This window comes from Geotrypetes seraphini, chromosome 15, assembly GCF_902459505.1.
Source record: "Geotrypetes seraphini chromosome 15, aGeoSer1.1, whole genome shotgun sequence".
Lineage (NCBI taxonomy): Eukaryota > Metazoa > Chordata > Amphibia > Gymnophiona > Dermophiidae > Geotrypetes > Geotrypetes seraphini.
In genome coordinates, this window is record NC_047098.1 from 69,067,252 (window position 1) to 69,092,484 (window position 25,233).

The following is a 25,233-nucleotide window of genomic DNA, read 5'->3' on the forward strand; positions in this document are numbered from 1 at the left end:
AAACAGTGTGAAAAAATTCAAGAAAATAAACAAAAAACACACTAGTGTAATTGCTGTAACTTCTTAAAAGTCCTCAGCGGCAAAAAAAAAAAACCCCAAACAGGATGCTAGGAATTATTTAAAAAAAGGATAAACAACACTAAGAATGATATAATGCCTCCGTTTTGCTCCTTAGTGCGACCTCACCTTTCAGTATTGCATTCAATTCTGGTCACCTTATCTTAAAAAAGATAAAGTGGAACTAGAAAATGTTCAAAGAAGAGCGACCAAAATGATAAAGGGCATAGAATTCCCCTCGTAGGGCTCTTCAGCTTGGAAAAGAGATGACTGAGGGGCAGTGGTGTTCGCGGGACGGACAGACCACCCCGGGTGCACGCCCTAGAGGGGTGCACAGCCGGCCAGGTCTGTAACCTCCCACTCTACTCTTTAATGGGACCTGCACCTCAGCACAGCTGCTGTATTTATTCTGGAGCAGAGTCAGAAGCCACACTGAAGTGCAGGAAGGTCCCAGATGACTGCTTCTGCCAGCTCTGCTCTGTAAGAAGTACGTGATGTCAGAAGGGGCGGACCGGCAGCCGCAGTCATCGTGGGACCTTGCCGCAACTCCCTGCGTCTGCCGGTCCAACCTCTCTGACGTCACGTACTTCTTCTGAAGCAGAGCCAGCAGATGCAGTCATTGTGGGACCTTGCTGGTTTGGAGGAAGAAAGAAAGGAGCATAGAAGGATGGTGAAGGTTGAGAGAAGCATAGAAGGGTGGTGGAGGGAGAGAAAGGGGGTCAGGATGGTATGGAAGGGTAGTGGAGAGAAAGGGACAGGGTGTTATGGAAGGGTGGTAGAGGGAGAGAAAAGGGGCAGAGTGGTGGAGTGAAAGGGGGTCAGAGTGGTATGGAAGGGTGGTGAAGGGAGAGAAAGGGGGCAGATGCTGATGGAAGTGGGGGAAAGGGGAGAAAGACATAAGGGGGGATACTGGATGGAATTGGGTTGGAGGGAAAGAAAGGGGGCAGATGCTGATGGAAGTGGGGGGAAGGGAGAGGAGAGAGTGAAATGCCAAACCATGGAGGTGTGGGAGAGGAAAGGGAAGAAGAGGAGAGAAGGGAAGAGAAAAAGATGGACGCCATATAGAAGGGGCAGAGAGTGACAAGAAGATGGGGAAAGCAGGAACCAGAGAAGACAAGGTAGAAAAAAAATTTCTATTTATTAATTTTTTTGCTTTGGGGACATGCATCACTGTTTCTGTGGTGTTGCACTGCATGCAGAGTCCAGCTTCTTGGTGGTTCAATTTAACTTTTGTCTACGTATTTCTATTTTATCCCCCCTTTTACAAAACTGTAGAGCGTTTTTTAGCACTGGCCGTGGTGGTAACAGCTCTGATGCTCAGAATTCTATGAGAGTCTGAGCTGTTACCACCATGGCTAAAAAACACACTACAGGTTTGTAAAAAGGGGACGGATTAATTTGTGATTGCATATTCCATATTAGGCGAAGGTGTTTTCTGTGTTCTGTGTGTTCGAAAGACATGGTTTTGTGTTAGGATTGGCTGTACAGGATTGATCTGTACTAGTCCCTTAGTTTTACAATGGGTGTATTGATGTTGTATTACTCACTGCAATGTGTAAGATGCTGCCTTTTCCTAGGTACTCGTGTGACGTGTGGCTTGTTACTAAAAATAATGTTTTTCATACAGATGGGGGGGGTGTCACATATACTAGGTATTAGCAGTAACCAACTCAGATATATTGAAAACCAATGTATGTAAATTATACACTTTCAATTGGAGACTGTTGAGATAAAATGATGTTACAGTGATGCAGAGATAATGAGAAGCCAGTGAAGCTCAGTGTTAAGCTCAAAAAGAAGGAAAAAGCCTCAGAACGGGCCCTCCCACCACCACAAAGGTGGATATAATAGGTGGTTGAGCGGTAACCTCACAGGCAAAACCTTCGTTAAAAAAGAGCACTGCAACACTTGAGCATAAACCATTGGTGTGCCGATCAGCATTAAGATAAGTGGAATTAGTTCCTCTGTCTGGATACTTTTTATGTGAAGCACGGTTTATGCTCAAGTGTTGCAGTGCTCTTTTTTAACGAAGGTTTTGCCTGTGAGGTTACCGCTCAACCACCTATTATATCCACCTTTGTGGTGGTGGGAGGGCCCGTTCTGAGGCTTTTTCCTTCTTTTTGAACTTAACACTGAGCTTCACTGGCTTCTCATTATCTCTGCATCACTGTAACATCATTTTATCTCAACAGTCTCCAATTGAAAGTGTATAATTTACATATACTAGCTATGCCACTGCTGAGGGGAGATATGATTGAAGTCTACAAGATCCTGAGTGCTGTAGAACAGGTACAAGTGGATTAATTTAGGGTTACCATGTGGCTCCAGAAAAAGGAGGACATATTTAGGCATCAGAGTTTTGCTTCTATTGAAAGCAATGGAAGTAAGGAGGAAAGATTGAGACATCTACGTGTTACTTCCATTGAAAAAGTAATGGAAGTAAACCCGGATGTCTCAATCCATCCTCCTTTTTCTGAAGCCATATGGTAACTCTAGATTTTTTACTCCGTCAAAAATTGCAAAGACTAGAGGACACTCATAAGAAAGGTTCATAGTCTGTTGTTGAGACTGATATGGGGGTAAGCCACTGCTTGCCCTGGATAGGTAGCATGGAATGTTGCCACTGTTTGGTGTGGGTTTTTTTTTTTTACCAGATACTAGTGACCTGGATTCGCCATCATGAAGACAGGCTATCGGTCTAGATGGAGCATTGGTCTGACCCACCAAGACTATTTTTATGTTCCTCCAGGAAATTGTCTAAACCTTTCTGAAAACCAGCTACATTAACCACAACCTCTGGCAATTGCCAGAGGTTGTGGTTAATGTAGCTGGTTTTCAGAAAGGTTTAGACAATTTCCTGGAGGAACATAAAAATAGTCTTGGTGGGTCAGACCAATGCTCCATCTATTCTCTCTGAAAAAAAAATATTTCCTCCCATTGGTTTTAAAAGTAATTCCATTTAACTTCATTGAATGCCCCCTAATCTTAGTAATTTTTGATACAGTAAAAAAAAAAGATTCACTGCTACCCGTTCTACACCACTCAAGATTTTGTAGCCCTCAATCATTTCTCCCCTCACCCTCCTCCATTCTACCATCTCTTTTCTGTCCAATTCCAAACCTACAACAGAATATTGCCTCCTATATACTTGCCAAAGTACACTTGGCTTATACTGCAGAAATTTGAACTCAGCTTATGAAAAGTTGTACATAAAGAGGCCCCTTTATTCATATGCTAGACTAAAGGTATGCAAATTCAAAGCATGCGTGATAACACTAGGGTTATGGCAAATATCTGTCCTGCATTTACTGCACATGGCAGATATTAAGACATGTTAAATGCAAGTGTGTTGCCATTATTTGCTAATGCAAGAATTGCAGCCCCATAAATAAGAGATAAATCACATGCTCGCCCCCAGCAGTACTTCCCTTCCATGATGCACAAGATTACAACCTTTCCACCCATACTTGGGGAATTCCCTGCTGTCTAGGGTCGAAGGACAGACATGATCTCCTCTCTGGCACTGCTTTCAAAATGGTGACTGACCCTTACCAATTGCCAATCAGGAGTAAATTTGGCAGATTGATCTCTACTGGTATTTATTGAATTTTCTATACTGTGCTCCCAGGGGAGCTCAGAATTTATTCAGGTATTTAAGCATTTATTCCTGTCTGTCCTCACAATTTATTTAATGTACCTGGAGCAACGGGGGATTGATTGGCTTTACCCAGGGTCACAAGGAGTAGGAAGGGTTTGAACCTCAGGGTGCTGAGGCTGTAGCTTTTACCACTACGCCACAGGGGTTATAGCCACTATTTTGGACCTAGCACTAGAGAGGGTAGGTGCAAGTGGGAAGCATTTCAGTCTTTAGACCAGAGATTTGCATACCTGTCACTTCCATTATATGAAAATCTTTCTCATGCATATTCATTAGGGATATCTTGAAAACCTGACTGGCTAAGGGTCACCACTGCTTTAGACCCTAGACGAGAGATTTCCCACCACTAGGTTGACAATTCTATTCACACGTCACAAATCATTGCAACAAAGCAGATTACAATGATAAAATCAACATGGAAGTGAATAGAGAAAAAAAAGTAAAGATAAAAGAGGGCCTATGCTATAAATTAATAATAGAATAACATATAGGTAGGGTGTTAAAAAAGCATATGATCTTTAAAAATTTAATCCACAGGAAAAGGGGAGGAGGTGCTGATTGAACACATGAGCCTCATTATTTAGGTGATGGCATTAAGTATTTTGGCTGGCGTTAAATCTGGAAATTCAATGCGGGGCCACATCCAGACTTCAGCCTTGAATTTCTGGGTATAACAAGTTAAATGTGATATAGGGTTACCATAGGGCTTCAGGGAAAGGAGAATGGATTGAGACATCCGGGTTTTACTTCCATTGCTTTCAGTAGAAATATACCCTCGGTGTCTCTGTCCTCCTTTTCCTGGAGCCCTATGGTAACCCTAGAGCAGGGGTGTCAAAGTCCCTCCTCGAGGGCCGCAGTCCAGTCAGGATTTCCCCAATGAATAAGCATGAGATCTATGTGCATGCACTGCTTTCAATGCATATTCATTGGGGAAATCCTGAAAACCCAACTAGATTGCGGCCCTCAAGGAGGGACTTTGAGATATGAGGAGAACTGATAGATCGGGGTAGGGAACTCCGGTCCTCCAGAGTCATATTCTAGTTGGGTTTTCAGGATTTCCCCAATGAATATGTATGAGATCTATGTGCATGCAGTGCTTTCAATGCCTATTCATTGGGGAAATCCTGAAAACCCAACTGGAATATGGCTCTTGAAGACCGGAGTTCCCTACCCCTGCAATAGATGATGATCCCAAAAATAAAGGACAGAAGATGTCAGGCCAATTAAAGAGTGTTCAGTCAAATGATGTTGTCAAAAGCCTGTTTGATGTGGATCAGGTCTCAAAGTCCCTCCTTGAGGGCCACAATCCAGCTGGGTTTTCAGGATTTCCCCACTGAATATGCATGAGATCTATTTGCATGCACTGCTTTCAATGCATATTCATTGGGGGAAATCCTGAAAACCCGACTGGATTGCAGCCCTGGAGGAGGGACTTTGACACCCCTGCCTTAGAGAGTGGTAGAAAACTGGAACACACTTCGGAGTCTGTCATAGGGATTCAAGACAAAGTTAGCCAAGTTCCTGGTGACCAAGAGCTAGGCAGGTAGGGCTAGTCTTGGCAATTCTTCTGTTGCCAGCATGCACTGGGATCCGAAGGCTGGAAGTTGTGCTGTGGCTTTGCTCTCTCCTAGAAATCATTTGGATTAGAAGAATAAAGCGATGTCTGGCTCCTTTTCTGACGTCCAGGGCACTAGAGTGCATCTGTGTTTGCAAAGCCCTTAATGCATCGATGCTTTTGCTATGGCGCAATCTTTCCAGACTTTTTAACTACACAAACGCACCTCAAAGAAACGCGGTTGGTGCAAGATTCCAAAACTCGCCTCTACTGCAGCAGCTTTGAAGAAACCCGGAAAGCGGAACGTGCGTCAGACGGGGAGGCGGGGCGTAAGGCGTCACCGGGGAGGGGAGGGGGGGGGGGTGACCCAGCGGATGACAGCCGGCTGCATCGGTAGTGCGGGTGGGGAGGAGAGAGCCTGGACGGACACGTATTCCTTCTCCAAAGAGGCCAAAGGAAGATGATCAAGACAGAACTGTGGTGAGGCCATCATGTCCTTCTTGTCCAGCTTCCATCTGGTCTCATTAGTGGAGGGACCTGGGGATAGTTGAGTTACAAGCAGTGGAAGGGAGGGGGGCGACATGCTGTCAAATCAAGATGCTGGATCATGGGTGGGAGAAATAGCTTGCAGGGACAGAGATGCCACACCTCAAGGGTTGGGGGGGGGGATGAAGGAGAGTGCTAAAGAAGTGGAAACACACAGGTGAGATGCCAGGCCGCTGGTGGCATGCTGTAGGCAATGTGTGTGGCATGGGAAGCCTGTGAGGGCAGCACAATGCATGCATGTGACTTGATATCTCTGATCAACCGAAGACGATCACAGTGAAGTAAATGGCTCACTATCACAAAAATGTGGTACCAGATCTGACCCCATCATCTGATGGGCTCTTTGGATTACACAGAGCCTAACACTTTAATTTCTGTAAGGAATGTGCCCAGGCTGGCCTGCTGGTGCTTCGATTTGGGCCCCCTCTCCAGTGGCCATTTTTCAGTTGCTTCCAGCCAGTCACTCTGCTATTACTAAGAATCTGGATTGTCTGTCCTTAGTAACACACATATATGTGTCATAATTCAAGAAAAGGGGCCAAGTCTTAGAAACGGAGTTATTCAGCTGGCTAAGAAATCAAGAAGATGCCAATTCAAATGCAACAAACCACCTAAGTGCATTGGCATTTATTAGAACAAGATGAACGTGCTGTTGAGATTAATTTAAAAAATCTTTCTTAATGAAATTAAGCACACAGGCCAATTTAATTTAAATTGGGGGGGGGGGGTCGGCCAACCTTTTGGCCTGGGGAGGATCCTTATTCTCAGCTTGCATTGTAATATGTATTATTTTGTGTGCCCATTCGTGATGTATGCTCTAATGCTGTTAACTAGAGAGAACTTTTGGCATTCGTCTCACTGAGTGGTACAGATTGAAGATTGCCGATACAGAAAATATGAGGATCCATGGCAGGAACGAAGACTCTCAGAAGCTACCAAAATGTGCCACATACTCAAAACTTTGCATTTAACAGTGCCTGTGGCTGAGGGAAGAAGTGTTTGTTCTAGTGACAGCGTTCAGTTATACTTGGAAGCAGGAACATCTGGACTGTGTTAGCTCAATAAGCCACGTGGACAGCCTGTTGCATAAGATTCCTTTCATTTTTATGTTTTATGTTGATGCATGTTACCATTAGCAACCTTTGCTAATTACTATGTTTCTACATAGTACCATAGTAAATGACAGCAGATAAAGGCCTGAATGGTCCATCCAGTCTGCCCAATAGTCACGCTTATTATACAGTATATTCATGGTTAAATTGTCTTTTCTTTAATATTTCTGGGCAATAGACCTTAGAAGTCCACCTGGTACTGTCTTTAGGTTCCCACTACTAGAGTTGCCTTTGAAGCCCACTCCAGCGTTTCCTAACCATCCTGTCACTGGAGCTTCTAGCAGTACCGGCCGTAGTTTGTTTTAGACCATTCATTTTCTAATTAGAAATCCTCTGTGTTCATCCCATGCTTTTTTGAAGTCTGTCATTGTTTTCATCTCCACCACCTCCCTTGGGATCTACCTCCCTCTCTGTGAAAGAGAATTTCCTAACATTATTCCTAAGTCTGCCACCCCACAACCTGAATTCATGCCCTCTAGTTTTACCATTTTCCTTTCTCTGGAAAAGATTTGGTCCTATATTAATACCTTTCAAGTATTTAAATGTCTGTATCCCAAGGGAGGTGGTGGAGAGGAAAACGGTGACCCTCCGGTGGAGGAATTCTAGAGGTGCGGGGAAAGGAGGAGAGACACCAGCCAGGAGGACAGTCATCTGCGCTGGCTGACTTCCTACAGGATGTGCCTCTCGCTGTGAGCGGAACGTTCTGTAGGCAGGCAGTCGGTGTGGATGACTCTCCTCCTCACCAGTGTTTTGCGGCACACCAGAATTCTCAGAAGGCACACAGTTTGTGATACACTGCTCTAGATGGTGTGCCTTGGAACTAAAGCACCACAGGGGAGATCCGGGAAATTACAGACCGGTAAGCCTCACTTCAAGGCAGGGCAAAATGGTAGGCCACGTAGACAAATATGATTTAATGAGACAGTCAGCATGTGTTCAGCCGAGGGAGATCTTGCCTCACCAATTTGCTTGACTTCTTTGAAGGTGTGAATAAACATGTGGTTAAAGGTGAGCCGGCTGATATGGTTTTGGTCTAGATATGGTCTAGATATGGTCTAGATTTTCAGAAAGCTTTTGATAAAGTTCCTCACAAGAGGCTCCTGAGAAAATTAAAAAGTCGTGGGATAGGTGGCAAAGTTCAGTTGTGGATTAGGAATTGGTTATCGGATAGAAAACAGAGGGTAGGTTAAATGGTAATTTTTCTCAATGGAGGAGAGTAAACAGTAGAGTGCCACAGGGCTCTATACTGGGACCGGTGCTATTTAACTTATTTATAAATGATCTAGAAATTGGAACGACGAGCGAGGTGATTAAATTTGCAGATGACAAACTGTTCAAATTTGTTAAAATGCATGCGGATTGTGAAAACTTGCAGGCAGACCTTAGGAAATTGGAAGACTGGGCATCCAAGTGGCAGATGAAATTTAATGTGGACAAATGTAAAGTGATACACATTGGGAAGAATAACTCAAATCACAGTTACTGGATGCTAGGGTCCACCTTGGGGATTAGCGCCCAAGAAAATGATCTTGCTGAAACCTTTCGCTCACTGCTTGCCCTGTATCAGTAGCATGGAATATTACTACCCCTTGGGTTTTGACCAGGTACTACTGACCTGGATTGGCCACCGTGAGAACAGGCTACTGGGCTTGATGGACCGTTGGTCTGACCCAGTAAGACTATTCATATATTCTTAATGATTGCACTAAATAAAAGTCATCCTGATTGATTGGTAGGAGAATTGACTGAGAAGTATTCTTGGTTATTGGGTTGTCTATATAACAGTAGCAAAGCGAGGGGTATGTGAGACTAAAATCCTTCATTCAGATGAGAACAAACTTTCCCAAAAAGTAAAGGAAAAGGTTTTTTTTTTTTTTTTTACTAGCTGACAGTAGAGTAGAAGCTTGAAGGGAAAATATTAGATTCTATGCTTAAAGCAAAATCAGGGCTATACTGTACAATCAGTGGTGTAGTGGGGGTGGGAGGTGCTTCTGCTCCTTCCGCACCCCCACACCACACTCGCGCCATCCCTTCCCCCTCCCATCCCTCTAAATCTTCACCAGTGGGTGAACAGCTTCTCCACCTGCTGCTTGTGCTGGCTTCCCGTCTGATGTCATTTTCTGGCCCCGCAACCCGGAAGTGATTTCAGAGGGAACCAGGCCTGCGTGAGCAACAGGCTAGAGTAGCTTCTCACGCTGACGACAATTGGAGAAAGCTACAGGGGCGGGGAATGGAGGGCGCAAGCGTAGCGTGGGGTGGGGGAGTCGAGAGGTGCCGGCTCCCCTCTTTACAACACCACTTGGCTCTTAGAGTTGCTGTGTTACTAGTTAGTCTTAGTTTGTAACATTTTATTGAAGGAATTAAACAAATATACAGAAATATAATGCATAATATTCTCATAACAATTAAATTCACCAAAATAATTTCATACATATTTCTAATATTCCTCCAAAATATATTTCCATATTATCCATCTCAAACCTTAAAACGTTCCCAATCCTACATTCCCTTCTCCCCTCTTCCCTACCCTCATTATTATGTTCAAACATTTTATTAAAAGAAATAAAGTAACCCATAAACTAATCCCCCCAACCCAGATGAAAGTTGACAAAAATAAAGAATAATAAGAATAAAGAACTGGAATGTTATTTAATTAACCCTAGCTTCAATTTAAATCATTGAAAATTAAACTACTTGCTTTAGGTAAAAGATTTTGAATATATGGATCCCAAATTTCCATAAAAAATAAGTTTTCCTAGACGAACGCCTAACCTCCCAAGTCTCAAACAGTAAACGATAAAACTGGTTAGTATTGAGATATGTGCGCAAGTTCAGATTAAGACAAAGTTTGAAATGTTTGTTTTGGTTTTCTTTTTTGAGAAAGCACAAATTCAAAGCAATATAACAGATAATCTGAAATCTCAACGCCAGCTACAAAAATGAGAGAATGCAATATTTCACTTAGCTATAGGGTTTGCATATAGCATATTGCTTTCAATGGATGTAAAACCCGGTTGTCTCAATCCATCCTCTTTTTTTTCCTGGAGCCATATGGTAATCCTCCTTAGCTCAAACAGTGAGGTCACAGAACAAGTCCAAGCATATGTTTGAAAGAGCAATATTGTGTAAACAATCAAATTAATAATTTTTTTTGCAAAATATTTATTCATTTTTCATCTTACATCAAGTGCACAATATTATAACATTTAAATTTATACACATCACTTGAATGTCTTTCAGTTATTATCTTAAAAACATAAATTTATTCCCTCCCCACTCACCAATATTTTAATCATAAATTTCATATGATATTACATTCTTATCTAAAATAAAACTTAAATACCACTCCCCCCATATTAAAAATGTTCTTTCAATGAAAAATGGCATCTACCGGTAATCATTGCAATAAGTTGTTAATGACCCCCAGATCTTTTTAAAATTATTATAATTTCCTTGTTGTATGGCAATTGTTCTTTCCATTTTGTAAATATGGCACAATGAGTTCCACCAGAATGTATAATTAAGTCTACTATAATTTTTCAAATTTTTGGTGATATGTTGTATGGCGACTCCTGTCATAATCAATAAAAGTTTATTATTGCTTGCTGAAATTTGACTTTTTATTCTCATTGATGTACCAAATAGAATTGTATCATATGATAAATGCTATATGGTTCTCTAATAAACAATTAATGAATAATTTGAGTCTACCAGTCGGGTTATATCTAGACGGCATTTAGGAGTGGAACATAAGAATAGCCTTACTGGGTGAGACCAATGGAAGCCCGTCTTCACGGTGGTCAATCCAGGTCACAATTCCCAGTAAAACCCCAAAATAGTAGCAGCTTTCCATGCCACCAATCCAGGCAAGTAGTGGCTTCCCTCATGTCAGTCTCAATAGACTGAGCATTTTCCCCCCGAGATAAACAAGGGGAAACTTCAGTGCGTTGACACGGAGAGAGCATTGCTGGCTGTGTGATGAGCATAACATAAAGTTTTATTTACATATCGCAAAAGCCTTTTGGTTCTATGCAGTTTACAAAAGAGATGGGCTGAAGTTAACAATAGTTCATATCAATAAGTTACTTTGGAGGGATTGCAGGAATTTTGAGAACAGATGGGGGTTTTAATAGCTTTCTAAAATACATATAAGAGTTTGACATTCTAACCATTTGGCCCAGTTCAGCATCCCTGGAAACAGCTTGGTATAATTTAGAACTTTTCCATGGTGTTATATCTGACATGTAAAATGAATTTTAGGCGATTGGTTTCACTTCAGTCTAAAAACCTATAAAAATATTGATCGTTACTGCTTAGTTAGAAAATATGGGAATCAAACAGTAATAAAGGGTTTCATGGATTTGTATGTCACCTAATTTGCTTTCTCTTCTGCCCTGATGTCAGATAACTATGGCCAAAGACATTCTGGGAGATGCGGGTCTACACTTCGATGAGTTGAACAAATTGCGGATTTTGGATCCAGATGTTGCACAGCAAACAACAGAACTCAAAGAAGAATGCAGGGAGTTTGTGGACAGTAAGCTCTTAGATGTTCTCTATTGACCTTCTTTCAGATGTTTTTAAGGGATGATATAAACCCCACAGAGGGCAGCAGTGTGGGAATGAAGCTCAGGAAATGCCTAGAGATGTATCTGTGTTAATTTCTTGGAGCACTTTTTTGGCACAAGGATGGCGTGTCAGTGGCTTCACATCGAATCCTTTAAAACAAAAAAAACAATTATATTCTACAATTCTTTGCAGATTACAAATTATTCAGGTACTCAAGCATTTTTCCCATTAAGTGACTTGCCCAGGGTAACAAGGAGCAGTGCGGGATTTGAACTCACAACCTCAGGGTGCCGAGGCTGGAGCACTAACAACTGCACCACACACTCCCACAAATCTTCCTTTCTTGGTGTACTGAAGGGCTTTCCTTTCAAAATTCAGTGGCCAGCTCATGCTGTAGGTAGAGGGGGTTCAAGGCTTGCAGACCTTTCCCCGCCCCTGTCCCTTTGTGGCATGAATAAAAGCCTATATGCTAGTTCAGTGTGTATACCAGCAGAAGATGGGGCAATTTTAAATGGTTGATTTGATCCAACCCGAGTAAAATAATTTGAAACCTGTACTTCAGTTGCATTTTCCAATCTTATGGAAGGACAATTCTGAGCTGTGCCAGTTGGAAAAAAGTATTGTGAAATATAGGTAAAATTTGTCACTCCAGATCTAATTATCAGTAGTAGTTCTGGATGAAAAAAACCCATTAATTTCTGTATTTATTTATGCAAAATGTTTAACTCACCATCTCTAATGATTCTAGATAATCAGATCTACATAAAATCTACAAAACTACCATAGCAGCTCTAACAATTTGAAGTTTATCAAACTATGACCTTTTTTTACTCAGTAATTCGGGAAAATAAGGCCAGTGCCGAGTGGTTTATATGGGAGAAGGAAGGGAGAAAGTTCTGCAGACACAGCATGGAAAATTGGGAGCAATCTCTTCTCAAATTATACTTAAAACCACATTCTTTAAGGTTTATCACCACAAACTACGAGGGTTCTTCAAAATGTAGACGCTGGGAAAAATGTATTGCAAAACAGGGCGATTTTGTGGAAAAGTGATGTCATTTGCTTTTGAGATATTTAATAAATAGTGTTTAAAAACCCCCCACTAAAATTGCAGAAACATTTAGAAGATCCCTCATATTTGTAGGCCTCATAAAAGCTTCAAGGCATTTCTATAGCACTACTAGACATACGTGGCTGTACATCAAAACACAGACGATACAGTCCCTGCTCAAAAGAGCTTACAATCTAGTCAAGACAGACAAATGGGACAAGAAGGTGCATTAATACACAGTGTTCAGGTGGGGAAATTACAGAGGGAATGATAAAGACAGATTTTGGTGCTTAGCAGTTGGGTTAGAGTTTGGAATTGAAAGGGGGCTTTGAATCTGGATTTAAATACTGCCTTGTAACTATTATGCTACATATTGCAGTTATTAAACTATAAATGCAAAAGAAACCCCAAAATGTAGCTGGCCCCAGGAATTTTAATGGACAGGAGAAAATGTTATAGAAACACCCTACATGGGCCTGTTTTGGTTAATTGTCTGCATCTGAGGTCATTCACAGACTAAGTACCAATTTCTTTTTAAATTTTCACATGTTAACAAGTACAGTAACCAGGTTCAAGGATTACAGTATACAAAAAACATAGTAATTCTTTAGCATGTGGCTGTGTTTACAATGAAAGTACCCTTGACCCCCCTTCAGACCTCGATTCCCCCTGCTCTCAATACTAGTCTTGACTAATTACAGAACTGAACCTGCTCCAGATGTGATATTATATATTCTTCAGTACATGCAGTAGTCACACTGGCAATGTTAAAGGTGATTATAGTTTTGAGTATTGTAGCTATAGAGAAAAAGAGCCACTGGTGATCCCATAAACTTCTTCAAGTACTATGTCATGGCAACAGAAAAACACTCTTTTCATAGCATCAGCATTTGTCTTTCACTATTTAATCGTACTTCTCTTCTTTCCCCCCCTATCTCAGCTCTCCCTTACTAAGTTGCTCTTTCATCAATCTCCTACGTTATGGCTCATTTCCTCCCCAGCATTCCCCCTATTCCTAACACTCCCACTACTCCTGATGATCCTTATAACCTCACTCATTTCCACTTCCTGTCCTTTCCCCATCTCAGCCATATAATTTCATATGCCTTGTATATTGTCTGCTCTGAACTGACTTACCCCAATTAGCCTCTTTCATGCCCCCTCCCTTCACCCATTCTCATTCAGCTTGGTGGGCTAGACCACCACCAGATGGCAGCCCTGGACTCGATGGTGCACAAGCTGTTCAAGCCATCCATTCTGCAGGAAATCATTGCAGAATCCCTCGAATTAAAACTGGAGTCGCCCCAGACCTCTGCTAGGCAGTGATCTCTCATGAGCAGCACAGGTAACATGCTTTCCCTTGAATCCAGACATTACCAATATGACCCCTGAGGGCAGCCAAGTCTATGACTAAGCTATACCTGATGAATACCAAGATCCAGCAGCTGTTTAATACACCAAAGGTGAATTCCCTAATGATGCAAGTTATTAAATGTACCTCCCTCCCCAGTAAAGGTGGAGTGGTTTTGAAGGGCAGACTGAACTTTGTCATTAAGATACAATTGAGGCAGCAACAGCATCATTTGTCGCCCGAGGATGCCATTCAAAGCTCAGAGGGGTGGGAGACCCAGATGAGGGGATTGATCCCCAGTTCCTTCTGGTGGGGGACCGCTTCAAGTCTTTTTATGTCATTTGCCAGATACGGTCTCCAAAATTGAACACAATAGTCCAAGTGGGGCCTCGCCATCAACCTGTACAGGGGTATCAACACTTTTTCTTGTACTGGTCACGCCTCTCTCCTTTAGATCTTCAGACATTATCACCACAAGGTCCCTCTCTCCATCCGTGCATATCAGCCTCTCGCCTCCCAGCACATACAGCTCCTGCCAATTTCTAATCCCCAAATGCATTACTCTGCACTTCTTTGTATTGAATTTTAGTTGCCAGATATTAGACCATTCCTCTAACTTTTGCAGATTCTCTTTCATGTTTTCCACTCCCTCCTCGGTGTCTACTCTGTTACAAATCTTGGTATCATCTGCAAAAAGGCAAACTTTTCCTTCTAACCCTTTGGCAATGTCGCTCACAAACATATTGAACAGACTGAAGAAATCCAGCCCAGAGTGAAAGGAGGAAGAGCAGAAGAATGTATAAATTAGGCTTTCTACAGACTTTGCAGTAAAGGAGGGTAAATACTAATTGGTCAAGACTGATATTCCTCATTACAATAAAGAAAATTAGTAAAGGTGAGAACCTAATCTCCCATTTCAACTTTGCCTTCTTGTGTCACTGGGCAGTGCCTCAACACCTCAGTTTTTTTTCCTTCTGCAAAGGCAGCCCAAAGAGGCAAGCGGCTGAAGACTCCTATATGCTTGTCTGAGGCAGAAATCTTTTCCATTATCCAGCTGCAGTGTGAGCTGATATAGGTACAACACCAAACAGGTCTGTGAGTATAGTCTATGCGAGACTTTGGGGTGGTTGAAGAACTGGACTTTTGAGAGTCTCTGGGGCTTCTTATAGGGTCCCCTCTTCCAAATACCCCTTTGCTGAATTTTTGAAAGTTTTATATAGCTCTCCCAGGCCATTTTCTGGCACCAAAACGCTGCTGTGGTTGCCATTTTGGATTTTCCAATTTTATTTTAAGCCTCTAGCTATCAAAAACACCTCATTTTTTATAATAAACAATTTCTGTGGGCTCCTCAGGCCTTTCTACCCTTGTATCATGCCTGTTTTGTGTTGGATGGCCAGCTGAGGAGCGTCAAGTGCCACGGGGGCACGTGAGAAATGGCTGGGCTTAGCCCCTTCTGGTCCCACTACTACTAGTATTTATTATTTCTATAACACTACTAGAAGCATGCAGTGCTGTACGAACACACAAGAGACAGTCCCTGCTCAAAAGAGCTTACAGTCTAATTATGAAAGACACATTTGCTGGACAAAAATGGTGAATCAATATATGACTTTTCAGCACTAGTGTGCTGATCAGTAAGTGGCGCTGTACATGGCTCCCATATCGGTAATCTTGTTATTCCTTCAGGAGGTGGCGAACCTCCCTTGCTTTAGAGCTCGAGTGGTGAAAGGGTCCTTAGCTTTCCATCCTGATATAACTAGATTCCTATAGGGAGCATTGCAGCTGCATCCTCCCATGTGACAACCATTCTCTACATGGAATCTTAATATTGTTTTATGGGCCTCACTGATGGATCTTACAGTCAAGACAGTTTTCCTAGTGCTGAGCGCCTCAGTGAGAAGGGTTTAGGAGTTCCTAACTATCATATAGGGAGCCTTTCCTCGGATTTACAGAGGTGAGTATGTACCTACGCACTGTGCCTTTTCTACTAAATTTGGTCTTGGCTTTCCATGTAAATCAGGAAACCTGACTTCTGGTGTTCCATGAAAACAAGCATAAAGAAAAAAGACAAAGTCTTAGTGTTCCTGGATGTGAGAAGATTTCTTCTCTGTTATCTCAAGGTGATGAATGAATTTTGTCTCTCAAATCAGCTTTTTGGGTTAACCAACCTTTACAGATGGGGAAAGCCTGACTTGAAGGCGTCCATTTCCAGATGGATTCACATGGCTATTTTGTCTGCATACATTGGCTGTGATACACAGCCGCCAATTTCTTTGAAAGCGCATTTCAGCAGAGGTGTGGCCTCTTCAGGGGCACAATATCGGGTAGTTCCACCCAAGGAGATTTGTAAGACATCTACATGGTCCACTCTCAATAATTTTACAAAGTTTTACAGAGTGGACATGGCAGCACAAATGGATACCGCTTTTGGGTTCTCAGTGCTTACAACAGGCTCATCTGCCCCACCCTAGACTCAGGGGACTGCTTTCGTATGTCCCATTTGTCAAGACTACTATACCCTTTGCACTAGAAGGGAAGATTAAGTTCTTACCTCAATAATCTTCTTTCTAATAGAAAGCTATAGTAGTCTCGATGGCCAACTCTGTCAGATTTTAAGTTAGTCTGCTTTCTTTCTCAGACCTATATGGGTGTCTTCAGATGTTTGTCTGTGAACAACTAAGGGAGAATGAAAATGCTTAATGTTCTCTTAAACAAGTAAGAAGAATTATCTGATAGGTTATTAGTGAAATCTTTGGGAGAGGCTATAGGATCTGCATAAATGTTAGTGCTGGTGGCTTGTTTGGTTCCACCTTGTTTATGCTGCGTGTCCATTGCTGTGATTAATCTTGTGGCAGAGTAGAAAAGACTTGAATTGTGTGAGAGTTCCCTGTGCCCTCCTTGTTATTTCTCATTGCTTTGGTATGAACTGAGGAGCTGAGGCACTGCCCAGTGACACAAGGCGGTGGAGTTGAAAAGTGTAGATGATGCCTTCTGCAGTACTCACAGGTGAAGGGAAGAAATCCACTTGTCAAGACTCATGTCTCTTTATACTGGAAAGAAGATTAAGGCAAGAACCTAATCTTCCCTTTTCTTTTATATTTCCAGAAATAGGGCAGTTTCAAAAAATAGTCGGGGGCTTAATTGAACTTGTTGATCAACTAGCAAAACAAGCTGAAAATGAGAAAATGAAGGTAATATGTGAAATGTTTCTAGTTGAATAAATGTTCAGCTATAGAGCACTATTCCAAGTGGATGATATTTCTGTAGGTGGGCAATTTTTCTAAGGTTCAAAGTGTCAGATGATAGGATCTTGGCTCCCACGCCCTCCATTTTAACCAGGTTTTCACTTCTAGCAAATAAGGAGCCTGACTTGGAAATTTATACTTGTTGATTAGCCAGAAAACAAGTCAGCTCTTTTAAAAAAAAAAAAAAAAAAAATTTTAATTCATTTTTGAATTCTTACAACAAGTGAATTAAACATAATACAAACAATTTTCACATATCACTTGTATTTACAAACAAATAGTCTTGTAAGATAAAATAAATACCTCCCTTTTTATCAATATTCCTAATTCCATATGATATACAAGTCAGCTCTTGATGGTGGAAGGTGAAAGATATGCCATGAGAGGAAAAACAAGTACAGTATCAATTCTCTGGAAGTTTCTAGGCTTTCAAGCTCAACCACTTCAACACAGTTTTAAATGTTTTATAGTGCAAAGTTCTAGGAGCTGAATCGGTGCTAGAAAGAGTAATTTCTTCTTGGTTGTGGTACTTTTCACTGGATCAGTATAATTTATATTAAAGACTAGCGTTACTTGCCCATCAAAAGTGATGGGAAAGACAGGCATTAATATATCTTGATTTGTTCCTTGTGCTCTTATTTTGGTGGCACAGAGGCTGGGTAGTGCTCAGAAGATTATTCTTAGGTGTGTAAACACATTTTAGCAACAAGAAATGTAAGAATCTTGCCATCATTATGTTCATTTTTCTTGCATTTTGTGTTCAATTAAGATTCTTAAGAAATAATTTTGGTGGAATATGGTGAGTACCCCATAAAGCAGTGTGTCTCAAACTTTTTTTTTATCTCTGGCACTCTAAATAGAGCAAATGTTTTTCGTAGCACATTATAAAATTTCAAAACCAACAAAAAATTAAATTTGAGCGCTATTTATTTAAAGTTCTTTAAGTTATTTATAGGTAATTGTAACCGGTGAAACTAAAGTAGATTGAATACAATTGCTAATCAATGCGATAGATGTGCTTGTTTTTGAGTGCAAATTAACTCAAAACACAGCTCAATAAAAAAATCGACAAGCAAACATGCATTTCATCATCCACCATCTACAGTCATTCTCTTTTTTTAAAAAATTTAATTTGTCAGAGCTGAAAATCCAAGTTTGCAAAGATAGAAACAGAAACATAGAAACATAGAAAATGATGGCAGGAAAGGGCTATAGCCCACCAAGTCTGCCCGTTCCAATTAGCCTCCCCCCAGAGTTCACTCCATAGAAACATAGAAAGTTCACTCCATAGAAACATAGATAAGAAGATCCAAAGGGTTACAAAGCCTTGATTGCTTTGTTGCTCAAGTTAGGATAATTACTGCATAAAAAATAAAATTACTTGCCGTAATTTTAGTTTTCAAGGACCAATCATGTCAAAGAATGATGCTTGTCTGGACGGTTGCATCATTACACGCACAGATGCTCATAACATTGACAGACTCTTGCGTACGCAACATACATGTCATCTAGTGCAGTGTTTCCCAACCTTGTCCTGGAGGACCACCAGCCATTTGGTTTTCAGGATAGTCCTAATGAATAAGCAGGGGACAGATTTGCATGCCTGGTCACCTTCATTCTATGCAAAGACAGCTCACATACAGCAGCAAAGATATAAAAATAGAATATACAGATAAAGCAAACCTGAAATCAGATAAGAAGACTCCACCTACCTAAAACCATCGCCTCAACTGTCAGCCAAGCTTTCAATCACACCTCTAATTACACCAGCACCCAAGATGACCTTGGCTGTTCACCAGTCACCTACGATGATATGAAAAAGTCCCGTCCCCACCACCTGATTTCCCTTGTTGGATATACGTTACACTGATTGGTTTCTGATCTTTAAACAAAATTTAATATTAGATAAATGGAACTTGAGTAAATACATAATTTTTTTAAATTATGTCATTTATCTAAGGAACAAACTTTTTCACATGGGCGATAGATAACTAACAGCTCCCTAGACCAAATTTAATTAATTAAGATTCAACTGACTGAACACTGCCAGGCTTGACTGCAGCCAGCCATGTTGAATTTAAACCTTACTACATTTTATATTATACCTTAGCATGAAAGTGAAGTAGTCACCACAAAGTTTAAAAGGGAATTCCCGAAGAGATGAGAAACAAAGTTGTTGAAATTTATCTATTTGGAAAGGATTACAAAGCCACTTCTAAAGCTCTACGACTCCAACAAACCACATGGAGAAGACTTAGGGCTCGTTTTACGAAGCTGCGTTAAGGCATCAACGTGCAGAATAGCCACACGCGCTAGATGCTGGCATTAGTTCTAGCCACGTAGCGCATAGTAATATCCTGTGTGCACTAAAAAATGCTAGCGCACCGTTCCCACCAAAATGACTGCAAGGGTGTAGCAACAACTCATCCAGGAAGTCATAAAGCACCCAAACAATTGTAGACCTCTCTAACTTCCACCAAGGTCAAAGTTCATGCTGTTGGGCAAAAATAAGATTTACGGGAGAGTGGCAAGGCAGAAACCGCTGCTATCTAAGAGTAACATTGGTGCTCATCTCAGATTTGCAAAAATTGATGATCCCTAAGCCTTTTGGGATAATATTCAATGGACAGATGTAACGGTCAAACATGTGGTAGTGTGATGATGTAGGGACGTTTTGCTGACTCAGGACCTGGAGAACTTGCCATTATTGAAGGAACCATGAATTCCATACTATGCCAAGAAATTCTTAAGGAGAATGATTGGTCATCTCTCTATGCTCCCTCTAAGCGAAGTGCGGGCAATCACTCATACTTTTTACATGGTTGCTCACAAAAATACTAACCTGACCTGACTTTCAAATAAAATTTAAACAATAAAAAAATTAAATGAATTAGCATGTATGTGATGGGGTTTCTGCTATATACAGAAATGCATTGCTAATACTGGAATCAAAAATTGTTAGTTTGTAACAGATTTGTAACAGAGTAGGCACCGAAGAGGGAGTGGAAAATATGAAAAAGGATCTGCAAAAGTTAGAGGAATGGTCTAATGCCTGGCAACTAAAATTCAATGCAAAGAAATGCAGAGTAATGCATTTGGGGATTAATAATAGGAAGGAACCGTATATGCTGGGAGGAGAGAAGCTGATATGCACGGACGGGGAGAGGGACCTTGGGGTGATAGTGTCCGAAGATCTAAAGGCGAAAAAACAGTGTGACAAGGCAGTGGCTGCTGCCAGAAGGATTCTGGGCTGTATAAAGAGAGGCGTAGTCAGTAGAAGAAAGAAGGTGTTGATGCCCCTGTACAGGTCATTGGTGAGGCCCCACTTGGAGTATTGTGTTCAGTTTTGGAGACCGTATCTGGCGAAAGACGTAAGACTTGAGGCGGTCCAGAGGAGGGCGACGAAAATGATAGGAGGCTTGCACCAGAAGACATATGAGGAGAGACTGGAAGCCCTGAATATGTATACCCTAGAGGAAAGGAGAGACAGGGGAGATATGATTCAGACGTTCAAATACTTAAAGGGTATTAACGTAGAACAAAATCTTTTCCAGAGAAAGGAAAATGGTAAAACCAGAGGACATAATTTGAGGTTGAGGGGTGGTAGATTCAGGGGCAATGTTAGGAAATTCTACTTTACGGAGAGGGTGGTGGATGCCTGGAATGCGCTCCCGAGAGAGGTGGTGGAGAGTAAAACTGTGACTGAGTTCAAAGAAGCGTGGGATGAACACAGAAGATTTAGAATCAGAAAATAATATTAAAGATTGAACTAGGCCAGTTACTGGGCAGACTTGTACGGTCTGTGTCTGTGTATGGCCGTTTGGAGGAGGATGGGCAGGGGAGGGCTTCAATGGCTGGGAGGGTGTAGATGGGCTGGAGTAAGTCTTAACAGAGATTTCGGCAGTTGGAACCCAAGCACAGTACCGGGTAAAGCTTTGGATTCTCGCCCAGAAATAGCTAAGAAGAAAAAATTTAAAAAAAAAATAAAAAATTTAAATTGAATCAGGTTGGGCAGACTGGATGGACCATTCGGGTCTTTATCTGCCGTCATCTGCTATGTTACTATGTTAGAACTTGTTGCCCACACGAAAAAAAAAAAAGTGCATGTACCAGGTCATTCTCTAGAGGGAAAATTGGATCTCTCTGTGGACCGAAGCTGAAGAGTAATTGTCTTGCTACATAATCCAATGATCCAGAACACAAAAGCAAGTCTACATTTAAATGGTTGAGGAGAAACGAACCTGACTTGAACTCAAGAGATACTGTGGCAGAGCACAAAAACCTACGAATATGTCTGGATTAAAGCAGTTCTGCGAAGAAGTGTGGGCTACGATTCCTCCACAGCAACGTGAAAGTCATATCAAATCATAGGAAGCATGCGATTGCAACTATTGCTCCTAAAAGTGGTGCAACAAATTACCGGTATTAAGCTTAGGGGGAAGTTACTTTTTCATATGGGTGTTGGATAACTTTATTCATTAAATAAATGGCATAATAATGTAAAAACTGTGTTATGTGTTTGCTCAAGTTCACTTTGCCTAATACTGTGTTTCCCCGAAAATAAGACAGTGTCTTATATTAATTTTGGGTCCAAAAAACACACTAGAGCTTATTTTTGGGGATAGATTCCGTACAAATGTAAGGAAGTTCTTTTTCACCCAGAGAGTGGTGGAAAACTGGAACGTTCTTCCGGAGGCTGTTATAGGGAAAAACACCCTCCAGGGATTCATAAGAACATAAGCAGTGCCTCTGCTGGGTCAGACCAGAGGTCCATCATGCCCAGCAGTCCACTCATGCGGCGGCCCATCAGGTCCAGGACCTGTATAGTAATCCTCTATCTATACCTTTCTATCCCCTTTTCCTTCAGGAAATTATCTAGTCCCTTTTTGAACCCCAAAACCGTACTCTGTCCTATCACGCCCTCTGGAAGCGCATTCCAGGTGTCCACCACCCTTTGGGTGAAGAAGAACTTCCTAGCATTGGTTCTGAATCTGTCCCCTCTTAATTTTTCGGAATGCCCTCTTGTTCTTGTAGTTTTTGAACATACGCAGGTAGGGCTGGTCTCAGTTAGGGCACTGGTCTTTGACCTGGGGGCTTCCGCGGGAGCAGACTGCTGGGCACAATGGACCACTAGTCTGATCCAGCAGCGGCAATTCTTATGTCTTATGTACAGCAATCATCTCTCTCTCCCTTCCTCTCCTCTACCCCAATTCTTCCTCTTTCCTTCCCCCCTCCCATGTGCAGCATCATTCCTCCCCTCTCACCCATCCCCTTGTGCAGCAGAACCCCACCGACCCTCCCACCATGAGATTGACATACCTTTGCTCTAAGGCCTCCTAAGCAGCAGGAATGGGGGTTGCTGAATTGACGAATCAGATTTTTTCAGCGAATCAGGCAACACTATTGTCAGGGATGGAGTCGGGGAGTGTTGGGGACATTAGGAGGGGGGCTTCAGGGGTCAATCTTAACTAGGGCTTATTTTCGGGATAGGTCTTATTTTTGGGGAAACAGGGTATATTTTGTTTAAGGATCAGAAACCATTCAGTGTGACATATATGTAATAATGGGGGAAAGGGGGAACATTTTCACCTCACTGTAGCAAAAGCCTGTCTCTCAGTGTACTGCTTTCCAAGAAGAATATCAGGACCTGCCTTGAGACTAGTGTTTAAAGGGGGTCGTTCTTTCTTTGCATGCTCTCCATTTCCTTTCCTTCCCTAGTAATTTCCTTATTGTATACTGCCTAGATGAGTTCTTGATGGTTGGTATATCCAGCACTAATGAAAACTTGAATTTGGAGCAGGAGCAGCCAAACTGATTATTCAGGCTAAATCTCACATACCAAAGAAGTTTTAAGGATGTACAGAACAGATAGAAAGTGAAGCTAAAGTGCATTATAGAAAAACTAAAAAGGAACGTCATTGGTGAAGAGAGTTTAATTTGCCTCAATGAGTAACAACAACAAGAAGTTGTGTTTATCTGTGTTGGAAATTTTGTCTCCACAGGCGATTGGTGCCAGAAATTTGCTCAAATCAATAGCAAAGCAAAGAGAAGCACAACAGCAACAGCTGCACGCATTAATAGCAGAGAAAAAGATGCAACTGGAAAGGTAAGGGGACAAACATGAGTCATCGGAGACTGGAGAATGACATGGGGACAAGTTTTTCTCCATCTCTGCGGGAACTCATTTTCCCTTCCTGTCCCTGCCCCATTCCTGCAAGCTCCATCCTCATCTGCAAAAGCCTCAAACACTTTAAAATCATAAGTGTTCAAGGTTTGTGCGGCTAAGACAGAGCTTGCAGGGACGGAGAAATTGAGTTCCTGCGGGGACGGGGACAGGGACAAATTTGTCCTTGTGTCATTCTCTATCAGAGACCTAACTGCCTACTTCAGCATCCTAGATTTAAAGTTCAAATGAAGTCTCTAGACCAGCTGTAAGTAAGTAGTTATTACTGTGAACTAGAGAATGATGCTGGGAAAATATTTGTCCCCGTCCACGCAAACAGTCTGATCCCATCCACACAAGCCTTGAATAGTTATGATTTTACATTGAACTTATTTTATTAAAGTATAAAACAAAACATTATTCTGTACAATTGTCATTTTATAAATCAAAATAATACAGAGCAAGGATCAACAAAATCTCTCTCTCCCTTTCACAAATATACCCTTCAATATCAAGAAAACTGAAGCAGCAAAATTACTACAGAGTGCTATATAGAAAAATCAAGCTAACGGAATACCGCACTCACATGACAGGAATAGTGTTAGGGGAGTGCAACTGCCCCTTGGTCAGAGAGAGACCTAAGCCAACTGGAAGCTAAAGAAGCAAGGCCTAGACTTGGCAGTCCCCACTTATCTCTAATATCAGCTCTAGCAGGATACATATGTCAAATCTGATAAATTGTAATCACAAAATAGAAAATAAAATTATTTTTTTTTGTTGTCTCATCATTTTATTCTTTTTGTTGTCTCTTCATTTTATTGGTCTCGGGCTCTTGTTTCTGTTTCCTTCTCGAAAGGGGCTCCTGACCATTTGACATGTCTTCTTTCTCCATGCTCACCATTCATTTTCCATCTCTGTATTTTTATTCCCCATATTCAGCATTTTCCTTCTCTGTCTCCTATACTTCCCTTTCTAGTATTTCCCCTGTGCCCATTTCTCTGCCTTCCTCATCAACACTATTCTGTGTCCCTATCCCTGCCCATTATCAATCCTCTGTGTCCCTATGTCCTTATCCCAAGTCCATAGAAAAATCACAAAACCCAAAAATAGCTGGGAGGTGAAGAAATCACAAGAAAAGCAAAAACCTCCCAAACCCCAAGAACTGGAACCAGACAAGGGGGAGAAACAAGAGCGGGAGTGGTCAAGCTACACAACACAATCTGCAAATGGTTTTTATATATACACGGGAGAGCCCTCAGTCACACAGCCACCCACTGGAAACTCCCAGCGGTACAGGCTGTCACTTGGCTTACACCCAGAAGAGTGTTAACTGTGAAACATCCTCGGGCTCTACTCCGTGTTTTTTAGTGATAAAGTGCACCCAACAGTGCTAAGTGTGAAAAAAGATATAAATAAATAAAAAACACACTCTACCATTCACAGCAAATGTGAATGGTAGAGTGTGTCCAGGGGGCCAAAGTATCAAACGTCCATATCCAGCAAAGCAAAAAATACCAACTGGAAGTACTTAGCTTCTCTGTGGAAACAAACAGCCAGCAGATGTCTTAGTTCGTCCGACGGGACTCCGTTTCGGGGGTGCACACCCCCTTCCTCAGGAATGGCTGGACTGCGCTGTGACCCTCCAAATCATCCGGCACAGTTTAGATTGACAAAGCGGGAAATGGCCAAGTCCAACATCTCTCTTCTGCGGTCCTCTTTTCCCTCATGTCTAGCCATCTTCTCTCTGTGTCCATATGCCCTACTAACTGTGTCCACATATCCTTCTATGTTTGGCATTGCCCCACCAACTGTGTCCATAAACCACCCCATTCAGCTTTCCCCTTTGTGTCCCTGTTCTTATGCTCCCATCCATGCCCACCATCTCCCCTCTTTTCGTATATCTGCCTGTGTCCAGCTTCTCCCCTC

General features: G+C 41.8%; 1 protein-coding gene across 2 annotated transcripts in view; it reads left to right on the forward strand.

The window, feature by feature from the left end:
* IFT20 (intraflagellar transport 20) overlaps window positions 1-25,233 on the forward strand; it is a 29,439-nt gene that overhangs the window by 706 nt on the left and 3,500 nt on the right. Inside the window, exons 1-4 of one of the 2 annotated variants that reach the window (XM_033921628.1) lie at window positions 5,612-5,750; window positions 11,333-11,465; window positions 17,005-17,090; window positions 23,147-23,250. In XM_033921628.1, the coding sequence (XP_033777519.1) occupies window positions 11,339-11,465; window positions 17,005-17,090; window positions 23,147-23,250 (317 nt within the window). In that variant the 5' untranslated portion in view covers window positions 5,612-5,750; window positions 11,333-11,338. Of the gene's footprint in view, window positions 1-5,611; window positions 5,751-11,332; window positions 11,466-17,004; window positions 17,091-23,146; window positions 23,251-25,233 lie in introns of those variants that run through there. The other variant, XM_033921629.1, reaches the window with a different exon arrangement.